Source organism: Salvelinus namaycush, chromosome 11, assembly GCF_016432855.1.
Source record: "Salvelinus namaycush isolate Seneca chromosome 11, SaNama_1.0, whole genome shotgun sequence".
NCBI lineage: Eukaryota > Metazoa > Chordata > Actinopteri > Salmoniformes > Salmonidae > Salvelinus > Salvelinus namaycush.
In genome coordinates, this window is record NC_052317.1 from 34,104,803 (window position 1) to 34,121,814 (window position 17,012).

Genomic DNA, 17,012 nt, shown 5'->3' on the forward strand with positions numbered 1-17,012 from the left:
ATAGAAATATTGTGGGCAGAACTGAAAAAGCGTGTGCGATCAAGGAGGCCTACAAACCTGACTCAGTTACACCGGCTCTGTCAGGAGGAATGGGCCAAAATTCACCCAATTTATTGTGGGAAGCTTGTAGAAGGCTACCCGAAACGTTTGACCCAAGTTAAACAATTTAAAGGCAATGCTACCAAATACTAATTGAGTGTATGTAAACTTCTGACCCACTGGGAATGTGATGAAAGACATAAAATCTGAAATAAATAATTTTCTCTACTATTATTCTGACATTTCACATTCTTAAAATAAAGTGGTGATACTAACTGACCTAAGACGGAATTTTTACTAGGATTTAATGTCAGGAGTTGTGAAAAACTGAGTTTAAATGTATTTGGCTAAGGTGTATGTAAATTTCCGACTTCAACTTCAGACATAAAAATGGTATCCACCAGTTCATCTAACTCTGGGGAAGTAGATGAGACTTCAATGCCAAAATTAAGTATCCCTTTTAATCTGGGTCTGGAAAACTGGCTCTAGGTCTTTACACTGTATTTCGTTGGACAAAACACAAGGGACCTGGGCTGTGATTATTTTCAGACCACAATCTGTGTTCATGATACATATCTTCACTTTGTTGTAAATACAAACAGATTGTTCCTTTGTGTGTCTTTGTTCATAAATTGTTTTAGAGATTGGTGTGAACTTTGATACTTTTATCTCTAACTCTTACTAAACCATTATGCCAAATATTTTAGTAATGCAGCAACTTTCTCTCATTCTTTTTTATCCATACTGCTGTGTTTGTCAGGTAAACATCCTCCTTACGTTTTCCTTTATAGAAGTAGGGAAGTTTCTCTAAAAACACATGACTTAGTTCAAAATGGGAAGTATGATGTATCCTTTTAATGTGTAGAGAGGAGTTATTTCATATGTATTATGCAATTATAGCGGATGTCTCTGGCTTTACATAGCTTTTTTTTGTCAACTAATTGTATGAAATTCTAACCCAAAATGCTGTAATCTGTGTTCCAATTTAAAAAAAAAAAAATGTTTTACTGGAAAATAGTTTTTGTAATATGTGTGAAAATACTAATCAAAGGTCTGTGTTTTATTATATGGATTTTGGTAAGTACTGTAGTAATCTTGTGGGAATTCCTGATTGTTACACAATCACAGCCACAAGTTGGCCCTTTGCCTGGCAATAATAGACATCACCTGTATTTTTGGTTTCACTAATGACTTTTAAACATTCACACAACCAGACACTTCTGATGTCAGTCTCTGTTCACTTTGTTCCAAAAGTTCATGTATGTTACAGTAGCATATTCTATTTTATAGCATATTCAAAAATTCCAGCCGCAAAGATGCCATAACTGGTCCTTGCTATCCTGTTTCCTTGGGACATCCCTACCCCGTTGAAGTTTAAATTTAAATGGTAAGGGTTAAAACCCCAAAACGATCTTAAGGTATTTGTTTCATTAGTCCATTGTTGATATAGTCCCAATGTTTTGCATGTCAGCGATAAGTTTTCAAGATGTATTACTTTCGAAATACAGAAATACAGCTGGTGTCATGCATTTTGCAACATATGAGTGAGCTTTGCTTTCACTTTTGAATGCTTGAATTGCACACCGAGAGAGGGAGAATCTCAATTTCACCCTCCTTGCGTCCTCTCTCCTCGACCTCTTCAAAACTCGTTGGATGAGAAAGGCAGAGGTCTCTCCACTCTGACCTTCTCCAATTGGTTTTTAGGAGGAGGCAAGGATAGAGGACGTGAGGAGTATCCAACTGAGACTCTCCCAGAGAAATACACACAGGCAAGGACTCACGGACGACCTTATAGGTAGGTTATTTTGTGTGATTTAGCTGCACAGACCTTCCCATGGCTCATTACCTACTGTGTTAACATGCCATTCACTTCAGCAGGTGGCTACCATTGAAACGGGCAACTTTGAGCTCCACCCACAGCAGACTGCAGAGAGACAATTCCTTAAACCCTCTGGGATTCCACTCTACGTTTCTGCCTTCTGCTCCAATCGTCTTTGAACAACAGGAAGGGAGCAAGATGGACAATAAATGTACCATTCCTCCCTCAAGGAGAACCCAGTTGAAGGTGATGCTGATATGCCCAGTGTGCCAGAACATAAGGACTGCTGCCCTGTGGGCACAGCTACTGTATGGTGTGTCTGGAGGGTGTGATAGAACCAATTTTTTTTTAATCATATTACTCCAGTGCTAGCTTCCCTACACTGGCTTCCTGTTAAGGCAAGGGCTGATTTCAAGGTTTTACTGTTAACCTACAAAGCGTTACATGGGCTTGCTCCTACCTATCTTTCCGAGTTGGTCCTGCCGTACATACCTACACGTACGCTACGGTCACAAGACGCAGGCCTCCTAATTGTCCCTAGAATTTCTAAGCAAACAGCTGGAGGCAGGGCTTTCTCCTATAGATCTCCATTTTTATGGAATGGTCTGCCTACCCATGTGAGAGACGCAGAGACTCGGTCTCAACCTTTAAGTCTTTACTTAAGACTCATCTCTTCAGTAGGTCATATGATTGAGTGTAGTCTGGCCCAGGAGTGTGAAGGTGAACGGAAAGGCTCTGGAGCAACTTGCTGTCTCTGCCTGGCCGGTTCCCCTCTCTCCACTGGGATTCTCTGCCTCTAACCCTATTACAGGGGCTGAGTCACTGGCTTACTGGTGCTCTTTCATGCCGTCCCTAGGAGGGGTGCGTCACTTGAGTGGGTTGAGTCACTGACGTGATCTTCCTGTCTGGGTTGGCGCCCCCCCTTGGTTTGTGCCGTGGCGGAGATCTTTGTGGGCTATACTCGGCCTTGTCTCAGGATGGTAAATTGGTGGTTGAAGTTATCCCTCTAGTGGTGTGGGGGCTGTGCTTTGGCAAAGTGGGGGGGGGTTATATCCTTCCTGTTTGGCCCTGTCCGGGGGTATCATCGGATGGGGCCACAGTGTCTCCTGACCCCTCCTGTCTCAGCCTCCAGTATTTATGCTGCAGTAGTTAATGTGTCGGGGGGCTAGGGTCAGTTTGTTATATCTGGAGGATTTCTCCTGTCTTATCCGGTGTCCTGTGTGAATTTAAGTATGCTCTCTCTAATTCTCTCCTTCTCTCTTTCTTTCTCTCTCTCGGAGGACCTGAGCCCTAGGACCATGCGTCAGGACTACCTGGCATGATGACTCCTTGCTGTCCCTAGTCCACCTGGTCTTGCTGCTGCTCCAGTTTCAACTGTTCTGCCTGCGGCTATGGAACCCTGACCTGTTCACCGGACCTGCTAAAAAAGCCAACTGACATTTACTCCTGAGGTGCTGACTTGCTGCACCCTCGATAACTACTGTGATTATTATTATTTGACCATGCTGGTCATTTATGAACATTTGAACATCTTGGCCATGTTCTGTTATAATCTCCACCCGGCACAGCCAGAAGAGGACTGGCCACCCCTCATAGCCTGGTTCCTCTCTAGGTTTCTTCCTAGGTTTTGGCCTTTCTAGGGAGTTTTTCCTAGCCACCGTGCTTCTACACCTGCATTGCTTGCTGTTTGGGGTTTTAGGCTGGGTTTCTGTACAGCACTTTGAGATATCAGCTGATGTACGAAGGGCTATATAAATAAAATTTGATTTGATAGACTTCGCCTCGGATATGCCCTTCCACTGCTCATACTGGGGGGCTATCATTGGGGTCCAGGAAAGCTATGCTACCCCTGGCTAACATCGCAGAGGGCTAAAGAGAACCTGAAGGTGCTCCTCTCTCTTTGTTCACAGTTCTGGTTTATTACTTTTGCCAAGACTTCTGTTGCTGCATTTATCATTTGTGTCTTGATCTATCTGTCACTAGATTGGTTTGGTTGACTTGCTATGACTGTGTCATGACTATCCATTTGATTAAAGATGCACTATGTAGAAATCGCTCCGCCATTTCCTGGTTGCTAAAATTGTAATAGTTTGCCAAATTTCAGTTTGTGTAACAAAACAAGCAAGTAAAGTGTAGAGAATCATTGTACCATCTAAACTGCTGTGAAATATATTTTCCATAACCAAAAATATTGTATTTTCAGCTCATTGATGTACATAAACCGAAAGTAAAAGATGCAAAAACGAAGCTTCAGAACGGGAATCATAGAAATAGTGCACATACAGTACCTTCGGAAAGTATTAAGACCCCTTTCAGACCACATTTTGTTAAGTCACAGCCTTATCCTAAAATTGATAACATTGCTTTCCCCCCCACTCATCAATCGACACACAATACCCCATAATGACAAAGCAAAAACTGGATTTGAGAAAATATTAAGACCCCTTTCAGACCACATTTTGTTAAGTCACAGCCTTATCCTAAAATTGATAACATTGCTTTCCCCCCCACTCATCAATCGACACACAATACCCCATAATGACAAAGCAAAAACTGGATTTGAGAAAATGTTGCTAATTTATATAAAACTAAAAACTAAAAAACATACACTGATAGCACATTTACATAATTATTCAGACCCTTTACTCAGTACTTTGTTGATGCATCTTTGGCAGCGATTACAGCCTCAAGTCACCTGTATTTGGGGAGTTTTTCACATTCTTCTCTGCAGATCCTCTCAAGCTCTGTTGGGTTGGATGGGGAGCGTAGCTGCACAGCTATTTTCAGGTCTCTCCAGAGATGTTTGATCGGGTTCAAGTCTGGGCTCTGGCTGGGCCATTCAAGGACATTCAGAGACTTGTCGTTGTCCTGTTGGAAGGTGAACCTATGCCCCAGTCTGAGGTCCTGAGCGCTCTGGAACAGGGTTTCATCAAGGATCTCTCTGTACTTTGCTCCGTTCATCTTTCCCTCGATCCTGACAAGTCTCCCAGTCCTTGCCGCTGAAAAACATCCCCACAGCATGATGCTGCCACCACCATGCTTCACTGTAGCGATGGTACCAGGTTTCCTCCAGAAGTGACGCTTGGCATTCAGGCCCAAGAGTTCAATCTTGGTTTCATGAGACCAGAGAATCTTGTTTCTCATGGTCTGAGAGTCTTTAGGTGCCTTTTACTGAGGAGTGGCTTCCATCTGGCCACTCTACCATAAAGGCCTGATTGGTGGAGTGCTGCAGAGATGGTTGTCCTTCTGTAAGGTTCTATCATCTCTACAGAGGAACTCTAGAGCTCTGTCAGAGTGACCATTGGATTCTTGGTCAACTCCCTGACCAAGGTCCTTCTCCCCGATTGCTCAGTTTGGCCGGGCAGCCAGCTCTAGGAAGAGTATTGGTGGTTCCAAACTTCTTCTATTTAAAAATGATGGAGGCCACTGTGTTCTTGGGGACCTTAAATGCTGCAGATATTTTTTGGTACCCTTACCCAGATCTGTGCCTCGACACAATCTTGTCTCGGGGCTCTACAGACAATTTCTTTGACCTCATTGCTTGGTTTTGCTCTGACATGCACTGTCAACTGTGGGACCTTATACTGTATATACAGGTGTGTCAAATCATGTCCAATCAATTGAATTTACCACAGGTGGACTCCAAGTTGTAGAAACATCTCAATGATGATCAATGGAAACAGAATGCACCTGAGCTCAATTTCGAGTCTCATAGCAAAGGGTCTGAATACTTATGTAAATAAGGTATTTCTATTTTATTTTTATTTGCAAAAAAAAATGTTTTCGCTTTGTCAATATGGGGTATTGTGTGTAGATTGCTGAGGATTTTTTTATTTATTTAGAATAAGGCTGTAATGTAACAAAATGTGGAAAAGTCAAGGGATCTGAATACTTTCCAAAGCCACTGTAGAACAGCTCTACAGCTTCTTAGACTTGCTTTCAATGCGAATGACAGATCTATAACCCGTGTTTCTATGTGAATTTGGTTGGGTTGCCCAAAAAGTTACATATTGCAGCTTTAACCGATTGATTTCTGATTTCATTGAAGGCTAAGAGGACTGAGTGTGTATTGTGACTACTGTCCAGAGAAACAGAGCCTGGCTATAAAGACGTGTCTGAAGTGTGAGGTGTCGCTGTGGCAGGAGCATGTCCAGCATCACCTGCAGCTCCCTGCCTACGTGGGACATCCTCTGGTCAAACCCCTAGGAGACCTGAGCAAGAGGAGGTACCCTGAGCATGAGGATGAGGTGCTGAGATACTACTGCTCCATGTCTGGACAAGAAGCAGATGAACCTCATCGTCTTGACGTCCAATGTTCTGGGGAGAAAACTGACTGTGTGTTAAAAAGAATGTTGCCTCAGGATCTCCTCACGGTATCACTGTGCATTCAGATTGCCATCAATAAAATACAATTGTGTTCATTGTCAATAGCTTATGCCTGCCCATACCATAACCCCACCGTCACCATGGGGAACTCTGTTCACAACATTGACATCAGCAAATTGCTCACGACCCCACACACATGGTCTGCGGTTTTGAGGCCAGTTGGACAGACTTCCAAATTCTCTAAAGCAATGTTGGAGGCGGCTTATGATAGAGAAATGAACATTCAATTTTCTGGCAACAGCTCCGGTGGACATTCCTGCAGTCAGCATGTCAATTGCACACTCTCTCAAAACTTGAGATGTCTGTGGCATAGTATTGTGTGATAAAACTGCACATTTTAGAGTGGCCTTTTATTGTCCCCAGCACAAGGTACATCTGTGTAATGATGATGCTGTTTAACTTCTTCTTCTTCGGGATCAGCTTCTTGGTGGATGGATTATCTTGGAAATGGAGAAATGCTCACTAACAGGGATGTAAACAAATTTGTGCACAACATCTGAGAAAGAATATGGTTTTTGTAAGAATGGAACATTTCTGGGATCTTTTAGTTCAGCTCATGAAACATGGAACCAACACTTTACATGTTGCGTTTCTATTTTTGTTCAGTGTATACTCACTCTAATGCTTTTAGTGTTTTTGATTTATTTTGAGATTCATAGTTTTCTTTGTGCACAGAGGCGGACCTCTAATATCAATGACTCCAGCATTAACAGTTACTGTGGTGCTGCTGTGCCTCTGGTTCATTGTCCTCTATTATGGTCTTGAATTTGAATATAGCATTCTTGCATCACGAGGAGTCATTGCTCTCTTACCTGCCCCAAATAACATTGCCAATCATTGACCTGCATACACTTGGACTTCGGCAAGGTGTATGAGTGAGCGTGGGCGTGTGCCTGTATGCCTGAGTGTGTGCACAGATGTGTGTGCAGCTATGTGTAGGTGTTTGTGTCTGTCTGATGAAAAAAAATTCTACATCATAGCCTATAGTTCCTCTGTTTAAAATCAGAATTTCACAGATACACTGAAGAAATGGCAGACTCTCTTCCACAATGTCTACTCCTCCATGGCAGGTGAGAAGTAATAAGGATATGTTGTTCTTTGTAGATAATCAAGCTTTAAGATTCTGGTACTGTAGTAATAAGTAGGTCATTACATATTTATTACTTGTTTAAGATTATTTGTTTAAGATTAATATCACTTTATTGGTCAATTAAGGTCCAACCGAAATTTGACTTCCAACCCCCCATGAAATCACACACAGGGATTTTTTGGCAGTGAGGGGGGTTGCCACACTGGGCACCCAGGGAGCTGTTGTTGTGGGGGGTTAAGTGCCTTGCTCAAGGGCACAATGGCAGGAAATGGCATCTAGGATTTTATAACAGCAATCCTGTTTGCCAGCTCACTTCCCACCAAATCTTTCCTGTCCGTCCCTGGATTCAAACTAGCAACCCTCCCATTCCAGGCTCACCTGCCACATGGTAATAAGAGATGTGATGTAGTTGTTTACAGAATTCATGGTTTAAAATTCACCAAAGGGCCACAGAAATGCAGACATCAGAGGAGCCCAACATAAGCAGTGTGTGTCACTGATCTGTGTCCATTTGTCTTCTTAGGTGCCTTGAATCTGGACATAGACTCAGCCAGTCCTTTTCTCAACGTGTCCCTGGACCTCCAGCAGTAAAAATACTTTTAAGTACTACTTAAGTAATTTTTGGGGATATCTGTACTTTACTTTACTATTTATATTTTTGACAACTTTTACTTCACTACATTCCTAAAGAAAATGATGTACTTTTTACTCCATAAATTTTCCCTGACACCCAGAAGTATTCCATACATTTTGAATGCTTAGCAGGACAGAAAATGGTCCAATTCGCACACTTATCAAGAAAACATCCCTGGTAATCCCTATTGCATCTGATCTGGCGGACCCACTAAACACAAATGCTTTATTTTTAAATTATGTCAGTATTGGAGTGTGACCCTGGCTATCTGTATATTTTTTTTAAACAAGAAAATGGTGCCATCTGGTTTGCTTAATATAAGGAATTTTCAATTATTCTTACTTTTGATACTTAAGTATATTTTAGCAACATTTACTTTTGATACTTAAATATATTTAAAACCAAATAGTTTTAGACTTTTAAGTAGTATTCAAGTAGTATTTTCCTGGGTGACTTTCACCTCTACTTGAGTCATTTTCTATTCAGGTAACTTGACTTTTACTCAAGTATGAGAATTGGGTACTTTTTCCACCACTGACCTCCAGTCTGTGGAGTTGGGTTACAAACTGTCCCTCCCCCGCTTTGACAAAGCACCTGAGGTTCTCACCACCCAGTGCTACTCCTCTGAGAGACATTACTGGGAGGTGGAGGCCGTGAGCTACTCGGATATCGTTGTGTCCTACCAGAGTATTAAATGCTAGGGGACTGAGGGCCTCACTTTTGGCCTCAAAAATGAATCCTGGAGCATCACACACAAAATGAATCCTGGAGCATCACACACAAAATGAATCCTGGAGCATCACACACAAGGGCAATCTGTTGCCTACCACAACAAGATGAAGAGGGAGATCGCCAATTCCCTGAAGGGCAACAGATGGGCAGTGATGGTAGACTTTGGGCAGGGAACCATCACTTTTTCTCAAGTGGGTATGAAACTGACCCAGCTACACCAGTTCAAGGCTCAGCTCAGCCAGACTGTGCCTGGGATTCGGCCTCTACCACATAGATCCTCCAAGTAGAGTCACAATTATAGAGACACGGTAATGGTTCTACTTTAGCCCTGTTTCTACCTGGTGCTAACATGTGCCCTTTGTCCTGATCTTGCCCACATTCTGATTGTACTCACATTTTTAGAGCAGTGTAGATTAAAATACACATTGTGATCTGATCTTCCTGACAACCTCCAGAGGTAGTCAAGAACCCATTGTCTGGTTATTTTATTTAACCTTCATTTAACTAGGCAAGTCAGTTAAGAAAAAATTCTTATTTACAATGACGGCATACCCCGGGCCAAATGTGCGCCGCCCTATGGGACTCCCAATCACGGCCGGATGTGATTCAGCCTGGATTTGAACCAGGAACTATAATGACACCTCTTGTACTGAGATGCAGTGCCTTAGACCTCTACGCCAGTCGGGAGCCCATCGATATCAATCAAGTGTAAACATATGATTGTCAAACCCTTTAAATCATCATTATACAGGCCTTTAAAAATTGGTTACAGGAAGCACCATTAACTAACGCAGTGTTCCCCAAACTCAGTCTTGGGGACCCCAAGGGGTGCACAGTTAGCTTTTTGCCCTAGCACTACACAGCTGATTCAAATAATCAAAACTTGATGTTGATTATTTGAATCAGTTGTGTAGTGCTAGAGCAAAAAGCTAATTGTGCACCCCTTGGGGTCCCCAGGACTGAGTTTGGGAAGCGCTGGACTAATGGCATACTGTAGGTAATTGTTTTAAAAGAGATTCATATGATTTTGAAAGAATATCTGTAAAATATTTTGCATACAGGGAGGCACCAGCTAATCTGGTCACAATATGGACACAGTGGAAGGATAAGAGGCACATTTTAATACAATGTGTACAAGCGACGAACCTTGATCAGATCACAGAACACATTAGCACAAGGTGTAAATGAGGTTTATGACATACTATTCACCAAGCACTGAACCAAATGTACAATTCCAATGTCTCAGGTTTCTTTTATATTCAAATGTTAACATGACTCCATAGCATTTTGATTAAATGTTTTGTTTATGAACAAACATCGGTGTATTTAACTATTGCTTATTGTCCATTGTAAAGGATGTATTAGGGAAATGCATTATACAGTGAGGCTCAGAAATAACTTACTGGAATACTGTCTGTTGTTCTGTCTGATGTGATTGAAGCATCCCCTTTAGCACTGAAACACACTATTCACAATAAATGAGACCAGAGTTTGGGCTCCTTATCTTCATCTCTCTTTTATTAAAAATGCAAATAACAAATTTACCTTGATTTCTGCTGTCGTTTACTCACCACGGACACAGTGAACATTTCCATCACAATAATGAAAAAGTAAGAGTATTGGCCCTAGAGGCCACTAAACTAAATGTAAAAAGAAAACAAGAGTATTGTATGATACACTACGGTACTCCAAATCACATATTTTCAGTTTCACTGAAATGTTTTGTATTTTCCTGATTCTGTTTCTCTAAAAAGAAGAGACACTGACAAATGTTTTTCAAGGACCTAAAGGCAGCCAACAAAAAAAAAGGTGGGTATCAAATATATATTTATCCAAATAGTTAAGATAGCACACTTTATTAAGCTTTTGGCTGCCATGGATCACAAAAAATCTTTGATCCTAATTTTTCTATGTCAAACCTGATTTCAATGAACCTATCAAATGGGGGTGTCACAACTAGTGGCACTATGTTCCAATGTACCCTCTGGAATAGAACCCTTCGGAATCCCACTATGACTTTAGGTCCCTTCATATGGCTACATCCTCTTCTAACACCATCAGTGTGACTAGACCTGTTAAAGGTATGCACGTCCAAACAATAAAACATAACAACATCTCGGCCACTGTCTCAACTATCCATGAATTTGTAAATGAATCCCATGTGTAATGTTTATAAATTCTTTCCAATGGATCGCTTCGTGGTACACTGTGTGCTTTTCTTTTCCCCTCCGAACTCCATCTTTTCCTCTCACCCCAATCAGTCTACCGTAGGTCTGTTATCACCCAACCCAACAAAACACATTCCTCCATTTGTCTGGGTAATGCTTGTCTTTACTTGACAACCATGGTGTTGTGATTCCTGATGGAGCTCCAGGCCATGAAGATATCCCTGAAGGAGAGAAAGGAGAAAAGGAGACAAGTGTTTAAGTCTATTAACATAATCAATCATGTTCCCTTTCCTACTCCAACACCACTTTCACTTAAACGTCCCAAAAACAACATCAACCTTCCTCACAGAAATAAAGGAACACATACATTTAAATTCAAACCCACACACCTGCAGTGAGTGGCGACACATTCATTGCTGCAGTACTCTTTGTCCCAGTCCGTGCTCTCTACTGCAGGATTGGTGCATCCTGCACGCACACACATAGTCAGAGGGCCAGAAGCCACATCAGTGGCACCTGGAGACACATTGAACTCCATTTCCATCTGAAGAAAAATAGGGAAAAGTTGATGATTAAAACACCAAGCATATTTAACATGCACATTGGGTCAATTTACGAAGAAAAACCTCAGCCTACCTCTCCTGACGTGAACTCATCCGTAACCGCATCCTCATCTGCACTGGCCGTCAAGTCAGTGGACTTTGCCAATTGCAGAGCCACTGTATGGGTGGAGTAAGCAGATGTAGGTACAGTGGAATTGGTGACACAAATTGAGTTGGCGGTTGCTGTTGTCGTAACAATAATGGGCAAGGATGCGTCTGCTTGCAAAGAAGCAGGGACTATTGTGATCTGTAGTGGAGGGGGAGGTGTCGCGGTGATGGACACAGGAAGCCCAGGTCCAGCACTTCCTCTGGGCTTGGCCTGGAGGGGAGGCGGGGCTGGGGAGTGTACCATCTGCTGGAGCCGCGGGGGAGGAGGGGCATGCTGCATCTGCTGCAGAGGTGGGGGCTGGCGTGGGGCTGAGGGCAGCAGGGTGCGCACACCGCTAGGGAGCACAGTCACCATGGAGGTGGGGATCTGGTGGAGCTGAGCCCCAGCCTGGAGCATCTGTTTGGAGATGATGATCTTGGTGATGGTGGGGGTCAGGGTGGCTGTGATGTTTGGGATCAGGGTCGGGGTGGCTGTGGTGGTGGAGCCCAAGGTGAGGGGCTTGTGAGCCCCTGTGCGGGAGCGTGTGGTGACCTGGGGGACGTCCAGAATGATATTGGAGGTGCAGATGTTGGTGATGGTATTCTGGTCAGGGTTGTGCTGGGGGAGGCGGGAGGGGCGGACGGGAGCCAGATGGGCCACATTCACTGGCTCAGGCACTGGAGGTGGTGGTGAAGAGGCTGTGTCCATCTCAATGGAGGGCTGAAGAGAACCCAGGGGAGGAAAAAATATATATAATAAAAAAATAGATTTTATTTCTGTATTATTATTCTATATATATATATATTATTGAATTGGTGAGATAAGAGTATATTACATTTATTGAGACATGACAATTGAGAAGAACAGCTTAGACATTTTCATGGCTACAGTCACATGATTTCAAAGCAAAGACAGGCCTAGAGATTTTACCTGTGAGAGCTGATTGGCTCTGTAAGCTGCTAATGCCTTCAAGTACTCCTTTTTCGCTGCTTCCGTCTTCCTCTTATACACCTAATAGTGACAGAGGGTATAATTATGTAGATTAAGACAAGAGTAAACACCAATCCTGTTTATTACATGAATTACAGTATATCCTTTTATCCACAATGTCCTTCAATTGTTCTAAGTGTACTGTAAAACTTGAATGAAACGCAGTCTCAAATAGCCGCCTGTCCCTTTTAATAGCCGGGCATCAACCCCGTCATTTCAACAAATAAACGCCCGTTTCAAATAAACGCTGGGTTCAAAATAATTGTTTACGGGTTTCCTGCAGTGTGTAATGTAAAGATTGGCAAAAGAAAATAAAGGAAAGCAACATCATTGCCATGGATCAGACAGCTGTGTGGTTTGACATGCCCGGCTCAACTACAGTGGGGCCCGGTGCAACGAGGTGGAACGGGTGAGAGAACGGTGATGAAGAGTGAAATCGTGGGTGTACGATAGGCAGCCTAGTCTTTGTAAGTCTGATCGGCGATGGATTTGTTAATAATGTTTATACTGGTCACAAACAGTATGGTTGTATTTTTTTTAATAAGCTGTGTGCATGAACAAAATAGACACCCACCTAATACATTTAAAAATGTTGTTATTTAACCTTTATTTAACTAGGCAAGTCAGTTAAGAATTTTTATTTTATTTACAATGACGGCCTACCGGGGAACAGTGGGTTAACAGCCTTGTTCAGGGGCAGACCGACAGATTTTTACCTTGTCCGCTCGGGATTCGATCCAGCAACCTTTTGGTTACTGGCCCAACGCTCTAACCACTAGGCTACCTGCCACCCCTGTTTTAATAAGCGCCGGTTGTGTTCAGTGATTGAGGCAAATAAGCACCTGGGCTATTAATTGAAGTTTTACGGTTGATCTTTTAGTAAAAGTGTGTATTGTATACCTGTTTCTGCTCTTCCCCAAGGCTGTCCCACATGGAGGCTACGATCTTGGACACCTCTCCAAATGTGGCATTGGGGTTCTGGCCCTTGATGGCAGCCTGGGTGTCCCTGAAGAACAGGGCGTACGCAGAGACGGGTTTCTGGGGCTCGTTGGGGTCTTTCTTCTTCTTTCCCTTCTTCCCTCCTCCAGGCCCTGCCGTAGCGGCCACCATGGCCGGCTTTCCCCCGCCGCGCCTCACTAATGCAGGGGAGATGGAGGAGGAGAGCATGGGGGCAGAGCCCGGCATGGTGGAGAGGTGGGAGAGAATTGCAGGGGAGACCGACAGGGACATTGGAGAGTCAACCAGCACACTCTTCTGGGTGACAGTGGGACCAGTGGACAGAGAAACAGGGAAAGATACAAGGCCAGATCAGTTGACTTAGCAAGACTTCAGCAACACATGACAAACCAACAAGTCCTACACATATAAACAAACATACAAACAGACACTCACCCTGAAGTCATCCATGTCATCATCCTGGAGGGAGCCTGCTGGAGAAGGCGTGGCAGACAGCTGGTCAGGGGACTTGGAACGGGACAGAATGTTCCCGCCATGAAGACCAAGCCCAAGCTGGGCACTCAACTCTGATTGGTCAATAGTGGTTAGCTGATTGTGTCCCAATAGGCCATGATTCATGTCACCAAGTGGGACATCAATGGTCATTGGAGAGGAGCTGCTGAAATGGGAGCCAATGGAGTGGCCAAGTTCCTAGAGAGAGACAAAGACAGGAGTTTTCACAAGTCTTAAAATGATTACAATTTGAAAAAAACATTCTTGATGCACAAAGTCTTCTAGTAATATTCATAAGTACACCACTTACCACCCCCAGTGTTGAGCTGAGCAGGGCCCCCCCTCCAGGCTGGCTCATCACCCTAAGACTCAGGTGCTCCAGGCCCTGAGAGTTTGGGTTCACATAGGTGGAGGCAAAGGAGGGGTCATTGCCCCCCACCACAGCATTCCTCGCCAGGCTTCCAGCACCGGAAGGACCCCCTGCTCCCCCCGATAGTTCCCCAAAATGGGACACCTCATCCCCCACACTGAGGGCCGAGTCCTGGTCCAGGGAGATGGGAGGGATCTCAAACACCTCATCTCCAAGACTGGGGGTATGGAATGTCTGCTAAACAGAGAGAAGGAGAAGGACAACTGTTAATGGGACAAATCGATTACATGAACATTTTAGGTGTGAATACACTGCACAATGTGAATAATATGCATTGTGGAATGTGTGCAGGCATTGAGGATCATGACACCCACCTCAGAGGAGAGAAAAGGATGACCTGCCCCAGAGATGGTGAGGTAAGTATCATTGCCTCCCGGAAACTGCAAAACACACATTGTTTTCATGTTGTGTGAATACTCTCTCTTTCCCCTTGTTTAGAAATAGGCCCCATACCTTATTAACTGGGTCGTATCCATTATAACCCTGTGCTTCCAAGAACTCCTGGTCGGCATTCTGATCGGTGCCATCAGAGAGGTCAGAGTAAAAATGAAGATCCATCGTGACAAACCAATCAAAATTGTGCAATTTAACAACCAAGAGTGGTGAGCTCTTTGTGATGCAGTCTCCTAGCCACTGAGCTACAATAAGAACTCCAAACTAGCTAGAGAGCACCATCATGCCAAACGAGACGAATCAATCGCCTCACTTTAACTGGTGTGCTAGCTAGCTAACCACTAGCTGTACATCAATATATGTAAGCTGACAAATGTTAGCTAGGTAACTTTGAATTACAAAATTACATTGCAAGTAAATGATTTGTTCAGCATTATCAGAGAGCTAATTGAGTATTTGATGAAATTAATATAAAGTACTTAACTAGCTAGCAGGCTAGACAACAATGCTAATGCTAGCTTCCAGGGAATCATTCCGATTTAGCTCACGTTTGCTGTTATTTTTAACTAATTATGGGAACAATCTTTGTTTCCCATAAGAATTAGGTTCCCGTGTGATATTTAGCTAGCTATAAGGCAATGTGTCAAAATCACGTTGCTAGGGTTCATTCGGTCCCTACTCAGCAAACTCGACAACTAATTCTAGGCAGATATTAGAAAAAGGAGATAGGAATCCCATTGGTCAATGAATTGAGGAACGTATAACACATCACCAAGCAGCCTGTAGACCAATCGTGTTCAGGTTGTCATGCTGCGTCAACACGGTTGCAAGGCTAATCGCCACGCAATCGCTTCTCAAAACCAGGGTGTCGAGAAACCTGCTTATTTTCCTCGAAAGTACGTAATGTTACGTTTCCAAAGCTATACGATATCACAGAGAACAAGTTCTTTATATTATATATCGGAAAAGATTTGTACTGTTGTACTTCTTGACGAAATTATTGCTAATGTTTGGTTTTTGAGCTAGTGCCCAATTGACTGCTATTCACTAATTGAAGGAGAGCTCTCCTTGTTCCAGAAAGCACCGCGCGGCACACTGCCGACGTATACATTTCCCATCTCCTCAAAACTATAAATTTCAATTTAAAGGGCTTCATTAGCATGGGAAACATTGCAAAAGCAAGTGAAATAAACAAAAATGTACAGTTAACATTACGCTCACAAAAGTTCCGAAAGAAAATACATTTCAAATGTCATGTGTCTATATACAGTGTTGTAATGATGTGCAAATAGTTAAGGTACAAAAGGGGGAATAAACATAAATAGGTATTTAGGTAAAGGTTAAATAATTGCCCTTTTCTTGTGGCAACAGGTCACCAATCTTACTGCTGCGATTGTACACTGTGCTATTTCACCCATTGTCCAATGAGTAAGACAGCATCTCTGGCTCGGCGCTCCTGATAGCAGACAGGATTCTCTCATTAAATAGTTTGATGAAAATATCGCTGGAACGTCTATCGTCAAATCTCACCTTACTGGACGTCGAAATATAACTTTGCTGAGACCTATCCAACATGTCTAGGCAGTTGGGATATAGGTCAATTTGGAATTATGTCACCATTGTCCTAAGAGAGGACTGTACACCCCCTCGTGGATTATTAAGGAATGGATTGGTGTGATAATAGTGGAAACTGGAAACCACCTACACCAACAGACTGAATAGGTTTCGAAAAGGTTTTGCCACAGTATAGGCGTAATGCATACACTCTTGTTTACAGGGAGGCTATAACTACTGTACTTAGCTAAATATTGTCATAGTAAAAACGTGGTGTGATAATAGCTGTGATAGTTGTTTATCAGCTTTACAAATGACATGATGGACGTGATGGACGTGTCAAAAATGAGTGTTGGGGAAGTTTTGGTTAACAAGCTACCTGGCGTGGCTAATTCTTAGCATAGACAGAAGGCTATTAATAAAAGTGGAAAGACGGTACAAAATATCAAAGCGTTAAGTAGACTTAATAATACTCAATCTTCAATAAAAACATTTTTACAAATTCCTACGCTTCTTATCCCCTCTTACCTCCATCCTCGCACTACATCGGTCCACTTATTTTCTAATTGTTTTAGTTGATACACTTGGTTTCCGGGTTTCCTTGATTCAGGGAAATGACGTCAATAAGATTCCGTTGG

General features: G+C 42.9%; 1 protein-coding gene and 1 long non-coding RNA gene across 7 annotated transcripts; one reads left to right on the plus strand and one right to left on the minus strand.

Annotated features, from left to right (window-relative positions):
• The first annotated feature begins 376 nt into the window (after nucleotides 1-376).
• On the plus strand, nucleotides 377-2,280 carry LOC120056084. Its single transcript, XR_005477743.1, has 3 exons — nucleotides 377-1,426; nucleotides 1,744-1,834; nucleotides 1,915-2,280. It is a non-coding gene; the product is annotated as an uncharacterized LOC120056084 (long non-coding RNA).
• Nucleotides 2,281-10,196: 7,916 nt separating this feature from the next.
• LOC120056086 (TOX high mobility group box family member 4-A-like) lies at nucleotides 10,197-16,975 on the minus strand. Of its 6 annotated transcripts, XM_039004246.1 has the most exons (10): nucleotides 16,903-16,929; nucleotides 14,881-14,940; nucleotides 14,742-14,807; nucleotides 14,308-14,604; nucleotides 13,941-14,195; nucleotides 13,449-13,802; nucleotides 12,489-12,569; nucleotides 11,505-12,278; nucleotides 11,258-11,412; nucleotides 10,197-11,089 (listed from the first exon to the last, which is right to left on the minus strand). In XM_039004246.1, the coding sequence occupies exons 1-10, from the start codon at nucleotides 16,906-16,908 to the stop codon at nucleotides 11,032-11,034; spliced, it is 2,106 nt and encodes a 701-aa protein (XP_038860174.1). In that variant the 5' UTR covers nucleotides 16,909-16,929; the 3' UTR covers nucleotides 10,197-11,031. The 6 variants fall into 6 exon arrangements, with proteins under 6 accessions (XP_038860174.1, XP_038860176.1, XP_038860175.1 ...); XM_039004248.1 differs by lacking the exon at nucleotides 14,881-14,940 and having other exon boundaries at nucleotides 14,308-14,601; nucleotides 16,903-16,975; XM_039004247.1 differs by lacking the exon at nucleotides 14,881-14,940 and having other exon boundaries at nucleotides 16,903-16,975.
• Between the last annotated feature and the right edge of the window lie 37 nt (nucleotides 16,976-17,012).

Bases quoted from the DNA above. Each gene is read 5' to 3' on its own strand.
- LOC120056086 (XM_039004243.1), bottom strand. From the start codon at position 14,985: ATGGATCTTCATTTTTACTCTGACCTCTCTGATGGCACCGATCAGAAT. The intron at 12,570-13,448 runs GTATACAATACA...TGTCACTATTAG, and splicing joins TTGGGGAAGAGCAGAAACAG to GTGTATAAGAGGAAGACGGA. The intron at 12,279-12,488 runs GTAAAATCTCTA...GGTTCTCTTCAG, and splicing joins GAGCCAATCAGCTCTCACAG to CCCTCCATTGAGATGGACAC.